This window comes from Oncorhynchus tshawytscha, linkage group LG06, assembly GCF_018296145.1.
Source record: "Oncorhynchus tshawytscha isolate Ot180627B linkage group LG06, Otsh_v2.0, whole genome shotgun sequence".
Lineage (NCBI taxonomy): Eukaryota > Metazoa > Chordata > Actinopteri > Salmoniformes > Salmonidae > Oncorhynchus > Oncorhynchus tshawytscha.
Genome location: NC_056434.1, coordinates 76,594,686 through 76,613,151, shown reverse-complemented (window position 1 = coordinate 76,613,151; position 18,466 = coordinate 76,594,686). Strand labels below are relative to the sequence as shown.

The following is an 18,466-nucleotide window of genomic DNA, read 5'->3' as shown; positions in this document are numbered from 1 at the left end:
GTAATATCTAGTCTAAAATGTTGCAAGATACCAAAAATAAATGAAGGCTGTTCAGGACTTCTGGTAATTTCCCATTATGAACACAAGAGGGCTCTAAAATACAAGTCAGTACTTTTTAGAATAAAGTTACCTTTGTTTTTTTTGGGGCAAAGCCAATATGTCTGTGTTTATAAAGGAAGCCCAATTCTGAAATTTTGCCCAATTATTGCCAAGGCTGATCTGATTAGTGATTATTGCCAAGGCTGATCTGATTTTCCTCCCACAAATAGTGGGAGGAAAATATTAGAATTGGGGTGTCTGTGTAAATGCAGCCATTTTAATCTGTGATGATTAATTACACAGGGAAATTTAACAAAAATGGACAACATACTTTATTGCTTATAAAAACCTATCCAGAATTAAGAAAATTCACATTTACAAAATGTCATTTGGTAAAACAGAGAACATCTACATATGGAAAAAAAGTCCCTTTTGGTTAAAAACACTCCCATGATCACATGGAAGCAATCTAACACAAGCACACAAAATTGTTAAACTACATAAAAGACCTAGACCATCAGATGTGTAAATGGAAGTTGAAGGCCTGAATGAAAGTCCTTTAATTTGATCTTGTAATGTATGACATATAGCTCAAGTATAGCATTCATCAGCTGTAAAGATATCCTCATTCAACAATTACATTGTCAATCGGTAGACACTCTTACACAGAGCAATTAGGGTTAAGTGCTTTGCTCAAGGGCACATCAGATTTTTCACCTAGCAGGCTTGGGGAGTCGAACCAGTGACCCTTCGATTACTGGCCCAATGTTCTTAACCGCTAGGCTACCTGCCATAGATGGCTCTGTAACGCACCCCATTCTGGTATGAGGACAGCAGTGGAGGGGGAATGAGCAGGGCATCATTGGACAGGATGAAGGTAAAGCAAGCTCAAGCAGTTATCTAGCTTGCAGCAAACACCGCCGCTGAAAACGCTTTCAGAAGGCTTGGAGTAATGTTTCAGGAAGTCTGTGCTCATTCTGTGGCCAGAGGTCACTTGGATGTGGGCTGGGTGTCTTGTTGAGGTGTAAAGGCTGAGCAGAGGAGACACGAGTTGGGCATCAAGACATCCCGTACAGTTGTAATTGTATCTTTTCTACATAAAGTGCCTCCGGGCAGCCCGATCAGACAGCATTGTATTTAATATCTAACAAGAGCAGAGTGGAAGAGCTCAGCACATTTTCAAGCTAAAATTAAAAAAGCGCCGACTGGGTTTGCATTTGTGAATGTGTTTAGAAAAACAGATCATCATCAAGATAAGACAGTAAAAATTATTCAAGACATTATAGGTGAATACAATCTCTCAATCAAAACTTTCACCATGCAGGCAGATAACCAGGTCTAGTGATGTGATCACAGCACGATCCCGGCTATAGGTTGATGGGATGAGCGCTATGATCAGATCTCACCTGTGGTTCAAGTGGCCCATGCTGCTCTGGATGTCTCCCTGTCGGTCTGGGTGAGAGACACCGGGCTCTGGATGTCTCCCTGTCGGTCTGTCTGAGAGACACCGGGCTCTGGATGTCTCCCTGTCGGTCTGTCTGAGAGACACCGGGCTCGGTCTCCACTGCTGCACTTGCCCAAGCTTCCTTGGCTGGAGTCAACACAACAGTAAAATAATCTAACTCAGCTACTCTTGAGTCAACAAGCTAACAACTAATACTTCACTTAGGGGTCATCTAAGACTGATCAAAATAAAGCATGTCATCTACACACACATTGCGTCAACAGTTGTTTCCCTTAAGTTGTGTCTACATGACCGATACGCAACACTAGTTGGCATGATGCAGTACACATTGTGGAATGACAAGTATGTATGACAAGTTGTGAGACACATGACTGCTAGAAAAGACAAGGCATGATGGACAATAGGTCAGAGGTTCAGCTGTGCACTTTTGGTTTTGACCGGCTGCAGACTGATTCTAATGGTTTAAAAGGTAGACTCCGCTAGATGACTGCCACCAGCAGCACCACAGATATTGAGATGAGCAAGATGCGATACTTTGCGCTCAACAGTATCTGCACGGGTTCGCTTCACTCTGTTACAGCATTGTAGGTAGAGAATTTTAAATTTAAAAAAGAAGTTGAGGCTCACACTTTGTTGTGGAAATTGACCCACCATGCAGTTTACTGTCTGCATCTATTGAGTCTACCTTTAAAATAGAGCTGCATTTCTCATGTTCAGCTGAGGTAAGGGACAATGGTGGTGCCAGTTGAAAGCCTGTCACATAACAGTGCCGAAATCCTGTTGTTTCAGATTGAGCTCTAGGGCGAGGTCTTATATCGGAGCCATTGCAGCTGCACTGACATGGTAAACTCCTACTCCTCCCCCAGTCTGATATGCTACCATTCTATTCATGAAACGCTGAAGGCTAGAGAACACACCTTTTAAACCTGTGCGGCAACTTAAATTGTTGTTTTTGGATCATTGAGGTATGATGTATTGACCCAGGAATCTACCTGGGTTTATTGGTTAAGACTGTCGCCGGGAAAGAGGAAAACATTCACTGTGTCTGAGGCAAACCATACAAAAAATGTATCTAATTACAAAAACAAAGGGAAACCCAGGGTGTATTTTTAAGTCCGACTGCCATCCTGTGAGACAAGGCACATAAGAGTCTTGAGTTGAATAAGGCGGATTAATGTCCACTGTGCAGGCTCTGCAGAGGTATCCCATCTCCAGAGACTGACAGAACAGTCCAAAGATAACAAGCCACGGGTATAGACGTATTCTTGTCGCTTGCCATGCCTCAGAGAGAGATCAGAGATAGGGAGGAATGTATGGTGGATAGTCCCAGTACTGTCCTCTGTAGGCCTATGCATTTCACCACACCACTCAGTAGTAGTTAAACCTGACCTTCTCAATGTCACCGATCAGTGTCCGAGCAAAGAAGATGCCCATCATCTGAGAAGTGAGAAAAATTCATAGCATTAGCTTAGAACATATCCACATGTAGTCTGTCATTTACACGTGGATATACTTATATTTACCTGGAGTACAGATATAACGATGAATACTCCAGCTATTATGTAGATATTCCGAGGCAGCCACTCCTCCAAGGCTGGGATGCAGCCCTTGACGTAAATGGCGTTACTCCAGACCCCCTGCAACAGGAAATGACAGCTATATAGAATGCTCTTCCATACCTTCGTATATACCGGCTTACTCAAATCACCTTACTACAACCATTGGTGCACTTAATGCATCTTATAAAGGCTAGATCCAACAGATTGCTTTTTCAAATACTAAAGATTTAACACCAAGTGTGTGTTGTCAGAAGTTTCCAGAAATAGAACAAAAAAGTACTTTCTGCTATTGTGTAGCCTTCATCCATGACAGCCTATGTATGAAAAAATCTTTGTGAAATTGATAGAGCACCATAAAGGACATCTATGATGAAAAACAAAACTCAGCTCTTCCATGTTCAGCATAAAAATAAAAAAAACATTTATCTATGCGCATCTGCAGTGTCTAAGACGTCCTTCCTGATCAACAAAGACAAATAAGTCTGCCTTGAAATCTTGTTGTAAACCCCTGTATGGAAAAACACCAATTTAAACCCCAACTTGGAGAGCGACCACTGAAACACTAGGCCAAAATATAGAAGAATAATTTATTTTCAGCCTGCCGCTCTCCGTATTGAGAGAGATTCACAGGGGCAGAAGGGAGCCAACCACGACATGAGTTTATCCCATTTGGGTAATGGGGAGAAAAGACAACGTCAATACAGAGTTTAAATGACCTGCCACTAAAGCCTGTATCATCTACCCTTATTAAGAAATGGAAGTTCTCTTTCTGCACTGAAATTGCTTAAACATTTACTCACAATACAAAATGTTTTACTTTCACAGCAGTAGTTTTAATACAGCTAGTACAGAGGCAGATTGTCACAAACAGTAGACATGGATGCATATATAGGTGATATAAAAGACAGTTTGGGATATTTAACACTAGAAATTGCAGTAAAGCTAGTTGGAAACTTCCTTCAAACTGAACGCAGAGACAAACATTTTATCCACGAGTTCATCTGACTCTGGGGAAGTAGATAAAGGGCTTCATTGCCAAAACCCTGAAGTATCCCTTTAAAAAGACATGCAGTATGATATAATGAAGAGAAAAAGCTTTGGATAAAAGCATCTACTAAATAGCATATAGTATGAACACATGTATGTGATGTGTGCGCTGGATAGGGTCTTACCTTTGGACCTTTACGGACATCATATCCACACTGGGTGTTTAAAACGGTGTCCTGAGGAGAGAGAAACAGTTTGATTTAGTACCGGCAGTGTCAAGGACTAATAAGAAGCATACCTAAAAATGAGTATGACAGTGGGAGTTGTAACACGAGAACAGAGTGACTTATTCAGAGGAGACGAATACTGACGGAGCAATGACACCAATGGCGTATTTCCATTACGGATTTGACCAGTGTTTCACCCTAAATAAAATCAGACTTTTCGGCTTCAACCTACGCAGCACAGCACCCGGTGTCACACTTGGGGCCAAAGCCCAGGCCATTGGTACTCAGCTTTCATTTACATAATGGCTAATTGAACTTTAACACCATCTCACAAAGCAGCTGTTTTGATTATGCAGAGGTTGTTGATTCTGCTCTTCACAAGTCCTCACGGTCAGCCCTAGCTATACAAACACATTTTCCCTAGTATAACATAAGGGTGTATACACTAGTGTAACAGTGGAAAAGCAGCACAAAAGAGACATGGAGAGACGGGCAGAGAGTACTTACTGCAGGGTCACTGAGGCAGCAGGAGAAGGGCACTCCACACTTCTCTCTGCTGGGGTTGTTGATGGTGCAGTTGAAGTAAAGATTCAGGTTCCAGTCATCAGGCTCCTTGGCTCCGCAGCAGTGGTTCTAGGACAGACAGTAGAGGGGAGTTTGAGTCAGAGATGGTTCTAACTAACCAAACACACTGAAGCATCTTCATACCACACATCTGACAGTGTAGGACTGAGCATACAGTACATATACATTAGGAGGACAACAGTTCAGGTCTCATCAGGTCCCCGAGAACAGGCCATTGCAGCGAGACTTGTGAAAACAAGCACACACTAACACTGGAATGTATGAACAATCTCTGAGCGGTTAGGAGGAAAGGAAACACTGACAGAAAGGATGTGAGAGACCGCATGAAACAAAAACAGCAGCAAGACATTATCAGGGAGGGGAAAGAGGCACTGGTTAAAACATCACCTTGTGTCTCACAATCCCTTTCTCTGCCTCTATATCCCATTACCCACCCCCACAGCCAGACCTTGCATAGCTCGCCCTCTCTCCTACCATCTTTTGCAGGGAGTCGATGAGGTTCTGCAGGTCGATGTCCTCCCTGTAGGCCTTGACGTTGGACAGGAAGAAGTCATTGATCCACTCCCTGACGTTGTCCTGAAAGACGAACGCCAGCACGGCTGCTGTCAGCTCCAGGAAGAAGATGAACCCGATGACCCCTGAGAACTGAAGGACAGAAACAAGCCATTTACCCGTGGTGAGACTAATAGAGGGGCATCAGAGTCAGACACAAAGACAGGACAGTCGTGTTCGTGGTAGCACGAGTAGACAAAAAAACAATTGCATAACCCTATCAATAGAGTAGTGTTATCACAATACCAAAATTGTACTAATGATTCGATACCAGGCCAAGAATAGCGATACCACAGAGGAAAACAATTCTGAGTGGCCTAGCACCCGGTTCATCCAAGTCCCTGTGATACTGGTTCCTGTTTTCTAAACGTTATGCGCATGTGCTACATCAACAACCTTTCACTGATATTCACACTCCCACTCAACATCACACTAACATAATACTGGATAGAACAGCTGATTTTCTCACATTTTCAAGGGCCTACCTGTGTTTTGGCTGGAGGAATACACATGCATAATGATCTGCATATCATTGTGGCAATATGGGGGAAAACGCGGCATGAAACTTTTACCTCTTCATTAAAAACAGACAGATGCTCCCTCCGTCTCCCACACACTAGGCCTACCTGTTAAATTCTCTAGCAACAGCTGTGGTGAACATTGCCTGCAGTCAGCATTCCAATAACACAAAATTGTGCACAAAATTTGAGAAATAAGGTTTTTGTGCGTATAGAAAGTTTCTGGGATGTTGTGTTTATATTTTTTTCAGTGTATATAAAATCTGCATTAAATCGAGCAGAAAATTAAAAAAGGTCGCTCCGGTAATACGGGGTAATGGTTTATTGCCATTTGAGCTAGAGAAAAGAATCTCTCTGCTGTAAAGCTGCAAGTATGCCTGTCACTAAGCTGTATTTGTCCTCTGGCACTCAAAGGCTGCTTGACAGTGAACTTGCACAGCCTACCCAGACTGGCCTGTGCTTTATGAAATTATACATTGTATCAACTTTGCTTGCACTGCTCCAATGTAACAGAAGACTCATCAGGGTGTGCATCCCCACTCGCCATCACAGCTAAATTCTATTTAAAAAACTGATTGCGGAATAGATGCGCAGACAGAGCGGACTGAGAGAAGCAGGTGAGTGGTGGCTGGAAGGGGATGTGGCTGCCGGCTGGCTGATTACAGCTCCCACACCTGATATATGCATGAAAGTGAAGTGGATATTACTGGACTGGGGCATTCAAGAGACTAGCGTTGCTTAAAAAAAATCCAACTGAATTTATAAAACACTTAACATTTTATAACAGGCGCCAGCAGATTCTTTAGATTGGTAGGGCTGAAAAATGTGGTACTGTCACATGAAACTTTACTACGGTTTTCTTAAGAGTTGGTATCGTGATATTTTGATACTGTAATATTTACGTGCAACACTGCAATGCAGGATGTGGTGAATGAAGGAATCCCTTATTCATAGATTTCCACTCAATAAGATAGACACCCCTTGTTAGTCATAGGATGTGGAATCAACTGTGGAGCATGTCTGACTCATGGAGCACAAGCTGGGCCAACAGAGGTGCATGTTTGTAAGGGCAGCTAAAATATATTTACCAGTATGCTATGAGACACAGAGAAAAAGGATTGTTGAAGGGGTGCGGTACTCACAAATTTGAGGAGGCAAATGTTCTCCCTGAGTGCACCTACACATCCTGCGAAGCCCAGGATGAAGGTGATCGCTCCCACAGCCAGCACCAGCCACACAGGGTCAAAGCCATGCAGCCGTGTCACCTGGGTCAGGTCCAACAGCACACCCTATAGGTGACAGAGCAGTCAAGTTAAAGGCCTAGTGCAGTCAAAGACGAGATTTCTAAATTATAGATATAGCCACACAAGGTTGGAATAATACTGTGGTATTGCAAAAATGATAATGCTCTTTAAGTCCAAGAGCTGTTTGAAAAGACTGCCTGTTTTGGTGAGATGGAGGTTTGGCCTTCAACGGTGACATCATCAGGCGGTCACAATTAGTTAGACCAATAAGTTCCAAATATCTTACAATAACAGCTAGTTTTCCCCCACTCCCAAAACAGCCCTAACAAAAGTATTGCTCTTTGCTAACAAGCTGGTGTCTAACCCGGGCGACAAGCTCCCTAAACCCAGGCGACACTAGGCCAATTGCGCGTCGCCCCACGGACCTCCCGGTCGCGGTCGGTTACGACAGAGCCTGGGCGCGAACCCAGAGTCTCTGGTGGCACAGCTGGCGCTGCAGTACTGGCGCCCTTCACCACTGCGCCACCCGGGAGGGCTGGTTTCTTTTTTACCATTTGAATTGAAAAACAATCCCAGTATGGTACTTAATTGGTACACAGAAAGGATTTGTTAGAGATAAAACAGCTGCATCAGACCTTTAACAGTTGAGCCAACAGACGCCCAGGCTATTGTGTATGGCGACACAGGACCGAAGTCTGGTCAATTATTTGAAATTTATTTTGCTCATTTTTTTTCCAGTGAGCTCAATTTGCATATTGCAGTTTCTCTAGATATAAATCATATCAAGCCTTTACTGTGCAATGTAGTAGGGAGTAATGGTTTCCAACAAGCCAATATCCTATATAGCTTTGTGCAGAAAATGTTGTAATTAACTACAATCCATCTACTTGTCCGGTTTCTCTTTTAGGACTGCTAAATTAGGTTAGAATGTGCGAGGGGGTAGAGAGCAGTTGCTTCACAAGGTCTCTCTACCTGAAAATACATGGTTGGTATCCAGCAGTGACAAGTTTGCCTTATTTACTTTAAAGAACTAAAACAATAGTGATTTTGTCAAACAGCATAGGAAGCAGCTCTATGGAATTAGATGACCAACAAGAGTAATATACACAATTGAAATATTGTATTAAAGTGAATAAATCATTCATAAGTGATAAGCAGTAATGGGCAGTCACTAACATTGGAATTTTATTAATTGTTTTATTCTGTGTTGGGACAGCATTCAACACAATGCATTTAATGTTTACTTTTTTTCAATAGAAACTGAGGATTTTTAATAATCAAACAAAAAAACAGGCCTAAAAAAGCACTAATCGCTCAGCACTAAACACTGATGACACAGAGACTGATATAATTTCAAGAATAGCATCAACATGCAGCCATTACTTTAAACATTGAATAAATCACGGCGTACCTGTGATTAAAAGCTGATGTGTTACCTAGTCAAATAAATAGGTCCAATACGCATTGGAATAACCTCTAATGTAGTCAAGCGGTTTGACCCTAGACAACAGACATTTACATTAAAATGCCTTATCAGCTAAAGTTAAGCCATGTGTAACAAGAGGGGAAATTACATTTGAATTTGATAATTGTGAAGCTTTCAAAAGCTGTGAAGAGAAGTGACTGGATAATCCTGGCTTAAGTATTATACAGCCAATCAGTCTGTGTGTTTAAGGTCAATCTCAAACACAATTATAGTCATTTGACTCTGTCCAGTGGTGAAACATTCACAGGGCCATGGGAGAAGCTGCTAACTCACCTTCTCACTCCAGGCCCAGAACCCAATGGCAATGAATGCTGCTCCAGCCAGCTGAGGAAAGAAGCATAGAAACTATTTTTTCTGGTGTGTTAATTTATTTACATCAGGTGTGTTTACTTGTATTTAACCAGGGCATTAGGTAGACCAATGTTCTTTAGTGTGCAGAGAAGCATATATATATATATATATATATATATATATAAATATAAATAAAAAAAGAGGGAAAAAAAGAGGAATCCTGCTGACCACAAACACTGACAACCGCTTTAATTACAAAGGGGAGCAACATAATACATTTTTAAAAACAGGATGAGCAGTCACAAATGGTTACCACACCCCCTTCCCTATCAAGAGACGAAGTAACACTTAACCAGAAAACAAACTGAAACATTTCTACATTTCCTGTTGACACCAAGAGAGGAAACTAGCACCCATCAGACTGAGTCCTGTTCACTCTAAAGCAGGAAGTATGGGCTGTCAATGTTCATTCTCAACTCAATGTTGGCAGGGAATTGATAGAAATGTGTAAAGTGACAGCACAAAGCAATATTTTGCACTATTCTTTAAATGACCAAATAAACCAAAGCCATGGCTGTTACCAGTGGAGGATTTTATCAGAGGGAGAGGCTATGGAAAAAGTACTCTGTGTAGATAGACAGTGGCACCGGGTCAGCCTGCAGAGGCTGCCATCTGGCCTCCAAGGCAGAACATGGTTGAAGTGAATCAATGTGTTTCCTACATGGGATTCCAAGAAATTCTTGCATGAAAAGAAAACAATGGGCACCACCCTATTGTTGCAGTATTCTAGTATCTGATTCAGGTACTGCTCATGGATGACTCATAGCCAACAGTATATTCATAGCTACATTCATTGCTTAGCACCAAATGAGACATGGGGGTGTCATAGTATTTGTATGCCTATATTCAAGAGGAAAGAGGTCTGCCTAAAAAAGAAGCAGGGGTCTACGAGCCAGAATGTTGAATACAATTATATTTACACTTACTTAACCGGTTGTCTTTGCTTTTGACGGTAGGTGGTAGAGATAAGGGATCCACAGGAAAGTGTTGTTAACTCAACTTTTTGCGGTGCCGGTAGTATCCGTCGCTTAGATTTTCAATCTCCTGACACATTGCACAATATGTAACCAATAGCCGAATTTACCAGAACGTGGTCAACCAAAGCACGTTTCCTCACAATCAGCTTGAAGTGTTTGTGAAGTTTGCCAGCTGATTGGGCGGGGACAGGTTCGGTCTGTGGTTCGGCCATATTATGCATGTGTTTGTTTTGTCAGTATTGAAAACACAACCAGAAATACAAGCCAGCGTACTCAGTCTGGTTGATAACACTTCCCTGCGGATATTTTGTCTCGGATTACTTCAGACAACAGAGAAAAGCAGCAGACAATAGGTAAAGTAAGTTGAAGTGAAGTCTGTTCAAAATTCTGACTTGTAATAGGACTGTTCGGGAATGCTGAGCCTACATGTTAGAGATGAGTAAGGATCACACTCTCGGGTTCTAAAGAGAGGCTAAACATGTGCCTGCCTTAAAAGGTTTACAGGGCTACCGCTAGTGCTACTTACCCAAAATATTATGTTGTAGCTAAACATGAGGTACTTGTAGCAGCAGCTGACCTCTTCATTTTCATAACGATAGTAGTGCATCTTTGCCCTTGTGTTGAGAGACGAGACATAACATTTAGCTAGGTGGCACGGATATAACAGGATGTGAAAGGTTTACCTAGTTAGCTTTGTGTATAATCCAGCTGCATCTCCATAAAGGTCAGAAACATACATGTTTGGTTAGCGCAACTGACACACATAATGGTAAGTTATCTACAACTGATTATTGACAAGACCCAAGCTTGCTTTTATAACTTATTTGGCCAGCTAACTAGCTAAACGTTAGTTTACCATTTTCAATCTAGTTAACGTTAGTCTTTACCTGGCTACCACGTTAGTCGGTCAAGACAAACAATTTATACTGCGGCTAACTATCGCTAGATAACATGGTAGCTACATGTAAACACAGCTAACTTAGCAAGCTAGCTAACGTTACTAGCCATGGTGGCTTCCCGGGACATAAATGTGATTCATTGGAAAGTTAAACAAATGTGCCATTCAATAATTATGCCGCTAAGTCTCTAATGTTCCCTTGCTAGATGCTAACGTTAATTAATTTAGCTAGATAACGTTAAGTTAGCTAGCCATTGACTAGGAGTCAGCTAACGCTAGCTTCGTTGTTTAGCTAACTATATATATTTTTTTATAACTACTGTAGCTAGCAAACTCGTTACATTTAATCAATTCGTAATACTTATTTTCTTCGTCGCTATCTCAACACTCACCGCTTTGTTGGCTTGGCTGAGTTTTAAAAACTATTTGGAGACTTTATTCTCGACTTCCCGAAAGGGCAGGAAGCCACGCCCAATTTGTCCGGGTGTGGCCTGCTCCCCTTACTGGATGTGACGAAAAAATGTCTCCTAAGACTTTTTGTAACAATGACTAACACATTTTTATTTTATTTAACTTGGCAAGTCAGTTAAGAACAAATTCTTATTTACAGTGACGGCCTATCGGGGAACAGTGGGTTAACTGCCTTGTTCAGGGGCAGAACGACAGATTTTTACCTTGTCAGCTCAAGGATTGATCCAGCAACCAATCAATCAATCAAATGTATTTATAAAGCCCTTCTTACATCAGCTGATGTCACAAAGTGCTGTACAGAGGAGGGGGGGGGGGCATGGAAGAGCACCAGTAAGCCAGGGTCTCAGCCCCTGTAATAGGGTTTGAGACAGAGAATCCCAGTGGAGAGAGGGGGAACCGGCCAGGCAGAGACAGAACGGGTGGTTCGTTGCTCCAGTGCCTTTCCGTTCACCTTCACACCCCTGGGCCAGACTACACTCAATCATAGGACCTAATGAAGAGGTGAGTCTTCAATAAAGACTTAAAGGTTGAGACAGAGTCTTCGTCTTTCACATGGATAGGCAGACCATTCCATAAAAATTGAGCTCTATGGGAGAAAGCCGTGCCTCCAGCTGTTTGCTTAGAAATTCTAGGGACAGTAAGGAGGCCTGCGTCTTGTGACCGTAGCATTCGTGTAGGTATGTACGGCAGGACCAAATCGGAAAGATAGGTAGGAGCAAGCCCATGTAATGCTTTGTAGGTTGGCAGTAAAACCTTGAAATCAGCCCTTACCTTAACAGGAAGCCAGTGTAGAGAGGCTAGCAATGGAGTAATATGATCACATTTCAAGATTCTAGTCAATATTCTAGCAGCCGTGTTTAGCAATAACTGAAGTTTATTTAGTGCTTTATCTGGGTAGCCGGTAAGTAGAGCATTGCAGTAGTCTAACCTAGAAGTGACAAAAGCACGGATACATTTTTCTGCATAATTTTTGACAGAAAGTTTCTGATTTTTGCAATGTTACGTAGATGGAAAAACTCTGTCCTTGAAACAGTCTTGATATGTTCGTCAAAAGAGCGATCAGGGTCCAGAGTAACACAGAGGTCCTTCAAAGTTTTATTTGAGACGACTGTGCAACCACCAAGATTAACTGTCAGATTCAACAGAAGATCTCTTTGTTTCTTGGACCTAGAACTGTTCTGTCTGAGTTTAAAAGTAGAACATTTGCTGCCATCCACTTCCTTATGGCTGAAATACAGGCTTCCAGGGAGGGCAATTTTTGGGCTTCACCATGTTTCTTCGAAATGTATAGCTGTGTGTCGTCTGCATAGCAGTGAAAGTTAACATTATGTTTCCAAATGACATCACCAATAGGTAAAATATATAATGAAAACAATAGTGGTCCTAAAACGGAGCCTTGAGGAACCACAACATTTACGGTTGATTTGTCAGAGCACAAACCATCCACAGATACACACTGATATCTTTCCGACAGATAAGATCTAAACCAGGCCAGAACTTGTCTATGTAGACCAATTTGGGTTTCCAATCTCTTCAAAAAAATGTGCTGATCAATGGTATCAAAAGCAGCACTAAGGTCTAGGAGCACAAGGACAGATGCAGAGCCTCGGTCTGATGCCATTAAAAGGTCATTTACCACCTTCACAAGTGCAGTCTCAGTGCTATGATGGGGTCTAAAACCAGACTGAAGCATTTCGTATGCATTGTTTGTCTTCAGGAAGGCAGTGAGTTGCTGCGCAACAGCTTTTTCAAATTGTTTTGAGAGGAATGGGAGATTCGATATAGGCTGATAGTTTTTTATATTTTCTGGGTCAAGGTCTGGCTTTTTCAAGAGAGGTTTTATTACTGCCACTTTTAGTGGGTTTGGTACACATCCGGTGGATAGAGAGCCGTTTATTATGTAGGAGGGCCAAGCACACGAAGCAGCTCTTTCAGTAGTTTAGTTGGAATAGGGTCCAGTACGCAGCTTGAGGCCATGATTATTTTAATCAATGCGTCAAGAGATACTGTATAGTATTAAATATCTTGAGTGTCTCCCTTGATCCTAGGTCCTGGCAGAGTTGTGCAGACTCAGGACAACTGAGCTTTGGAGGAATACGCAGATTTCAAGAGGAGTCTGTAATTTGCTTTCTAATGATCATGATCTTTTTGTCAAAGAAGTTCATGAATTTATCACTGCTGAAGCAACCTTTCGGTTACTGGCCAAACGCTCTAACCACTAGGCAACCATAAAAACTAAAAGTTGTTTGTTTTTATGTTGTTAGTCATTGTTACAAAGTTAGAAGTCAGAACTTGAATTGTTAATTGATTGAGTAATAATCTATTTAAACACATATCTTTAACTTTATGGAAATATAAAATATCCTCAAAGATAGCCCCATCACCAATGAATATGGTTAATAAATGGCATTATATATGTTGGTCAATAAATGACACACACACACACACACACAGCAAGAGTCTAATGCAACCACAAAAAACACCCCTTTTGCAGAACCCCTTTTGATTTGAACTAAATCTTCCATACGTGTTTGCTCATTGTAGAAGTGCTCAAAAAGTGACTTTTTGGACCTAAATGCCAAAACATTCAAAGAGACAAAGGTGCTCAAAGTTGACCTATTTTGCATAGCCCACCTTACCATGAGACATCCATGTCTTCATCAGTGTAAAATATAAAATCTTGAGATTGCTATAATTTAAATGCTTACAAACAGGGTTGCCAAACTATTTATAATTTCTTGAAAATAAATTGTAAAAATTATTAGGCCTATATAAAAACTTGTAAAGTCAGATTTTCTTCATGTTAGCATATGTTGCAGTTAGACCCTATTTTACATCATCTGAGGTTTTTGTGTTGTGCCTGCTAGTGGTGCACAAGTCAGCTGTTTGTTTAAAGCGAATGTATGCTTGATCTGGAAATGTACTCGAAGGCTCCGTATGGAGGGTGTGACGCAATTGTGGAGTCTGTGCGCCTACACATTTTTTATACAATGCGGAGAGCTCCGTATAACCCCGCATTGACATGATTGGTTAATGGTAGGGGGGGGTCCTGTATAAACACAAACTCACTTCCTTCACAACAGCTCTGCTCAACAGCTCTACGCTGCTCCGCGAAGCAAGAAGTATGCCCTGACTTCTGCAGAGGCTGTATCACCGTAAATGCTGCATGACCAATGCAGACCTCGGATTGACCATGTAGTGCCGTTTACCTGCACCTGCCCGCACTACTAGTAACCCATCTGCAAACCGCCTAACTATATGTGATAAAGTGAAAATGTGAGGCCTGCACCATACCCTAAAAAGCACTGCATGGTCAAATCGACATCTGCATTGGCCGTGCAGCCTTTACGCTGATAAGGCCTCTGCAGAAGTGAGGGCATTCATAATTATTGTGCTGTGTGGAGCAGCACAGAGCTGTTGTGAAGGAAGTTGCCAAGGACGTGAGTTTGTGTTTATACAGGACCTCCTGCCCCCAACTACCATCAACCAATCATGTCAATGCTGAGCTATATGGAGCCCTCCAGATTGTTACACAATTTGGGAGGGGCACAGCGATGCGGTACAGAGGTCAATTTGGCCTCTTCATGCCTCTGAAGGCTCCGCAATTGCGGCACACCCTCCAAATGGAGTCTCTGACCACATTTGCAGATCAAGCATAAATTGGCTTTAACACTAATATAGAAAATACGCTGTAGTCTAGCTACAGTCAGAGACAGCAGAACGATTTTCTGACAGGGTGAGCAGGATTTATTTTGTTGTTGCCTGAATTAGACATGTTTCTGCGTATAATTTCCGACATTTCAGTAGCCTATTTATAAGGCAACTTGTCTATAATTAGATACATGCAGCTTCTCTTCTGTCATTATATATTGCCCTAGAAGACGAAATAAACGTAACCCCTTGTTCAAAATAATGATGTTATGAATCTATAGAATGAATGCTTCTATCTAGTTGACATCGGTTTTCTGTCATCTCTGCTTCTTTCGCAGAGCAAAGATGTTTAAGGATAAAACATTTTTTTTAAATATTACCCTAAAATAATGAGAAAAAAACCCTCAATGTAGCCCAGAAATATAAATTGCACAAGAATGACACATTTATGCGTTTAAGGTATTGTTTCGTCTTTATTCAACCAGCCCGCCAGCCACCGAAACTTCTTAACTGACATGGATATCTGGGGTATGCGAAATGTGTCAACTTTGAGCATATTTATCTCCTGAATGTTTCACATCCAAAAAGTCACTTCCTGACAACTTCCTCCATTGGCAAACATGTATGGAAAGTTTGGTTTATATCAAAATGGATGCTGTCAAAAAGAGATTGAATTCTAATGGATTTAGCCTACCCTATGACATCACTCACTCTTTATGATTTGATTCAACATTTTGTTATGTGCCTTTTTGAGACTTGAGTCATCAAAAGCCTACATTATATCGGTAATGCCAGCAATAATTCAGCAGGTGTAGCTGTTTCTTTAAAAAATTATTTACTGAGGACAATGCATAGCAGAATGGGACTGGAATGAGTCGGGTTCAGGATCTATAGTTGTCCAAGTAGATGTGAGGCTTTTTTAGTATTTCCCCCAGAAATGTCACAAAAATTGTTGAGGTTCGTTAGGATAGTTCAGTCTGGTTCTATATTTGTGGATTATTAAAAGCAACTGTTCTCAGTTTTCTTCATGATGGTGGATGTAATGCATCACATTTTCTTGTACTATGTTAGTAATAACCATTACATAATATGCCGGCTTAATTACTCAAACAGGCACAACCAGGCTATGAACTAGAGTAACCTTGTGCTTCTGTGTGCACCTTTCTGCCCTACACAATGAACAAAGTGTGCTGTAAGAAAAAGTCACAGCAGGCTCTGTGAACAGACTAAGCTCCCACGCTTTTTGGGTTGCTATGAATCAAACTAAATATTACCCCTAACAACCAACCCACCCACCCACCCAGGAGTGGAGTGCACCTTCGAACCATCAATAAAAGACCGCAGAGACTAGGGTATAACTCTCACAACAGTATGATAGATTTAACTTCAGAGCTAATACTCTCCTCCACAAAACTTAACCTATTACATTCCTGTGCCTTGCTTTGTATCTGTACCACTGTCATGCTTGGACCATGTCTAATGATGTAAGCTACAAATCAGCTTGATGTCAGTGAAAGTATTCAAGAGAAAAAAATAGTATTTCTATATTTTTGTAGTTTGTGCTCCAACAATAGGAGTAGAGGTGAAAGTATAGCATTTACGATCCATTTAAACTAGGTAGAGGACCTCTTCCATCTGCAGTGGGTGGATGTCCATTGATCCCTCCCCAATGTAACTATTGTACGACTCACATTTGGTATAACTATAGTATTAGTTATAGTAACTATAGTCTATTTTCAAACCACTTATCCAATTAATGTTTATATGTATTTGACTTCCATGTATGAGAGTTGCAAAAAAAAACATTGTGACATAACCTTTTTTTTTGGTGGGGGGCAATTGGTGATTAACTTAGTTTATGTCAAATAAATCAACCCTAAAATGTACTAGACAAACATACACTGTACTTAAATGATTAATTCTCCCTCCATATAATCTCTCTTATTCAGCAGTATATGAACGAGGAGTAAAAAAAAAAAAGGTATGAGAGAAAATGCTCAAACTGTGATATATTTGTAGGTATGGCCGGGGCTGCCGCTGCTGTTGATTGGTTCTATGCCTGCACTGTTTTCACACCTGGTCTGCAAACAGTGGCCCAGTCAGGAGCCAGTGGTTTTGGGAGGGAAGCGAGGGATGGAACGAGGGAGGAAGGATGGAGTAGGAACCCTGCCACAGACTCACCCGTTTGGACACAGTGGTTTTGGGATCTCCTTCCGGCGGCCCTTCCCTTCTCTCCACACCTGCACAGCAGAGTCAACAGGCACGACTCACGACCGGGCACATCTGCAGTTATGCAACACAAGGCATAAAGGGAGACGAGAGGTCAATATGGACAGTCCACATGTCAGAGAGAGGCCTGAATCAAAAGTGTGTCCTGAAAAGTGAAATTGAAGAGAGTGAGAGTGAGTGAGAGGGTTAAAGGGAGATAGATACACTACATGATCAAAAGTATGTGGACATACTCATCGAACAACTCATTCCAAAATCATGGGCATTAATATGGAGCTGGTACCCCCCTTTGCTGCTACAACAGCCTCCACTCCTCTGGGAAGGCTTTCCGCTAGATGTTGGAACTTTGCTGTGGGGACTTGCTTCACTTCAGCCACAAGAGCATTAGTGAGGTCGGGCACTGATGTTGGGCGATTAGGCCTGGTTCGCAGTCGGCGTTCCAATTCATCCCAAAGGTGTTCAATAGAATTGTGGTCAGTGCTCTCTGCAGGCCAATCAACTTCTTTCACACCGATCTTGACACACCATTTATGTATGGACCTCGCTTTGTGCACGGGGGCATTGTCATTTGGGGTGGCAGGGTAGCCCAGTGGTTAGAGTGTTGGTTCAAACCCCCGAGCTGACAAGGTACAAATCTGTCGTTCTGCCCCTGAACAGGCATTTAACCCACTGTCCCTAGGCCGTCATTGAAAATAAGAATTTGTTCTTAACTGACTTGCCTAGTTAAATAAAGATTTTAAAAATAAATAATTGTCATGCTGAAACAGAAAAGGGCATTCCCTAAACTGTTGCCAAAAAGTTGGAAGCACAGAATCATCTAGAATGTCATTGTATGATGTAGTGTTAAGATTTCTCTTCATTGGAACTAAGGGGCCTATCCCAAACCATGAAACAGCCCCAGACCATTATTTCTCCACCAAACTTTACATTTGGCACTATGCATTGGGGCACGTAGTGTTGTCCTGGCATCTGCCAAACCCAGATTAATCCTTCAAACTACCAGATGGTGAAGCGTGATTCATCTCTCCAGAGAAAGCGTTTCCACTGCTCCAGAGTCCAATGGCGGAGAGCTTTAGACCACTCCAGCCAATGCTTGGCATTGTGATCTTAGGATTGTGTGTGGCTGCTCAGCCATGGCAACCCATTTCATGAAGCTCCCAACGATGTTGCTTCCAGAGGCAGTTTGGAACCCTGGCTCATAGTTCGTAACAACAAAAGGAGACTGAG

The 18,466-nt window shown here is 41.8% G+C and overlaps 1 protein-coding gene across 1 annotated transcript; it reads right to left on the bottom strand.

Annotated features, from left to right (window-relative positions):
* Window positions 1–347: 347 nt before the first annotated feature.
* tspan14 (tetraspanin 14) lies at window positions 348–11,382 on the bottom strand. The gene is made up of 9 exons (XM_024425050.2): window positions 11,281–11,382; window positions 10,517–10,604; window positions 8,936–8,986; window positions 7,075–7,221; window positions 5,337–5,507; window positions 4,785–4,910; window positions 4,236–4,286; window positions 3,028–3,141; window positions 348–2,941 (listed from the first exon to the last, which is right to left on the bottom strand). The coding sequence occupies exons 2-9, from the start codon at window positions 10,595–10,597 to the stop codon at window positions 2,873–2,875; spliced, it is 810 nt and encodes a 269-aa protein (XP_024280818.1). The 5' UTR covers window positions 10,598–10,604; window positions 11,281–11,382; the 3' UTR covers window positions 348–2,872.
* Between the last annotated feature and the right edge of the window lie 7,084 nt (window positions 11,383–18,466).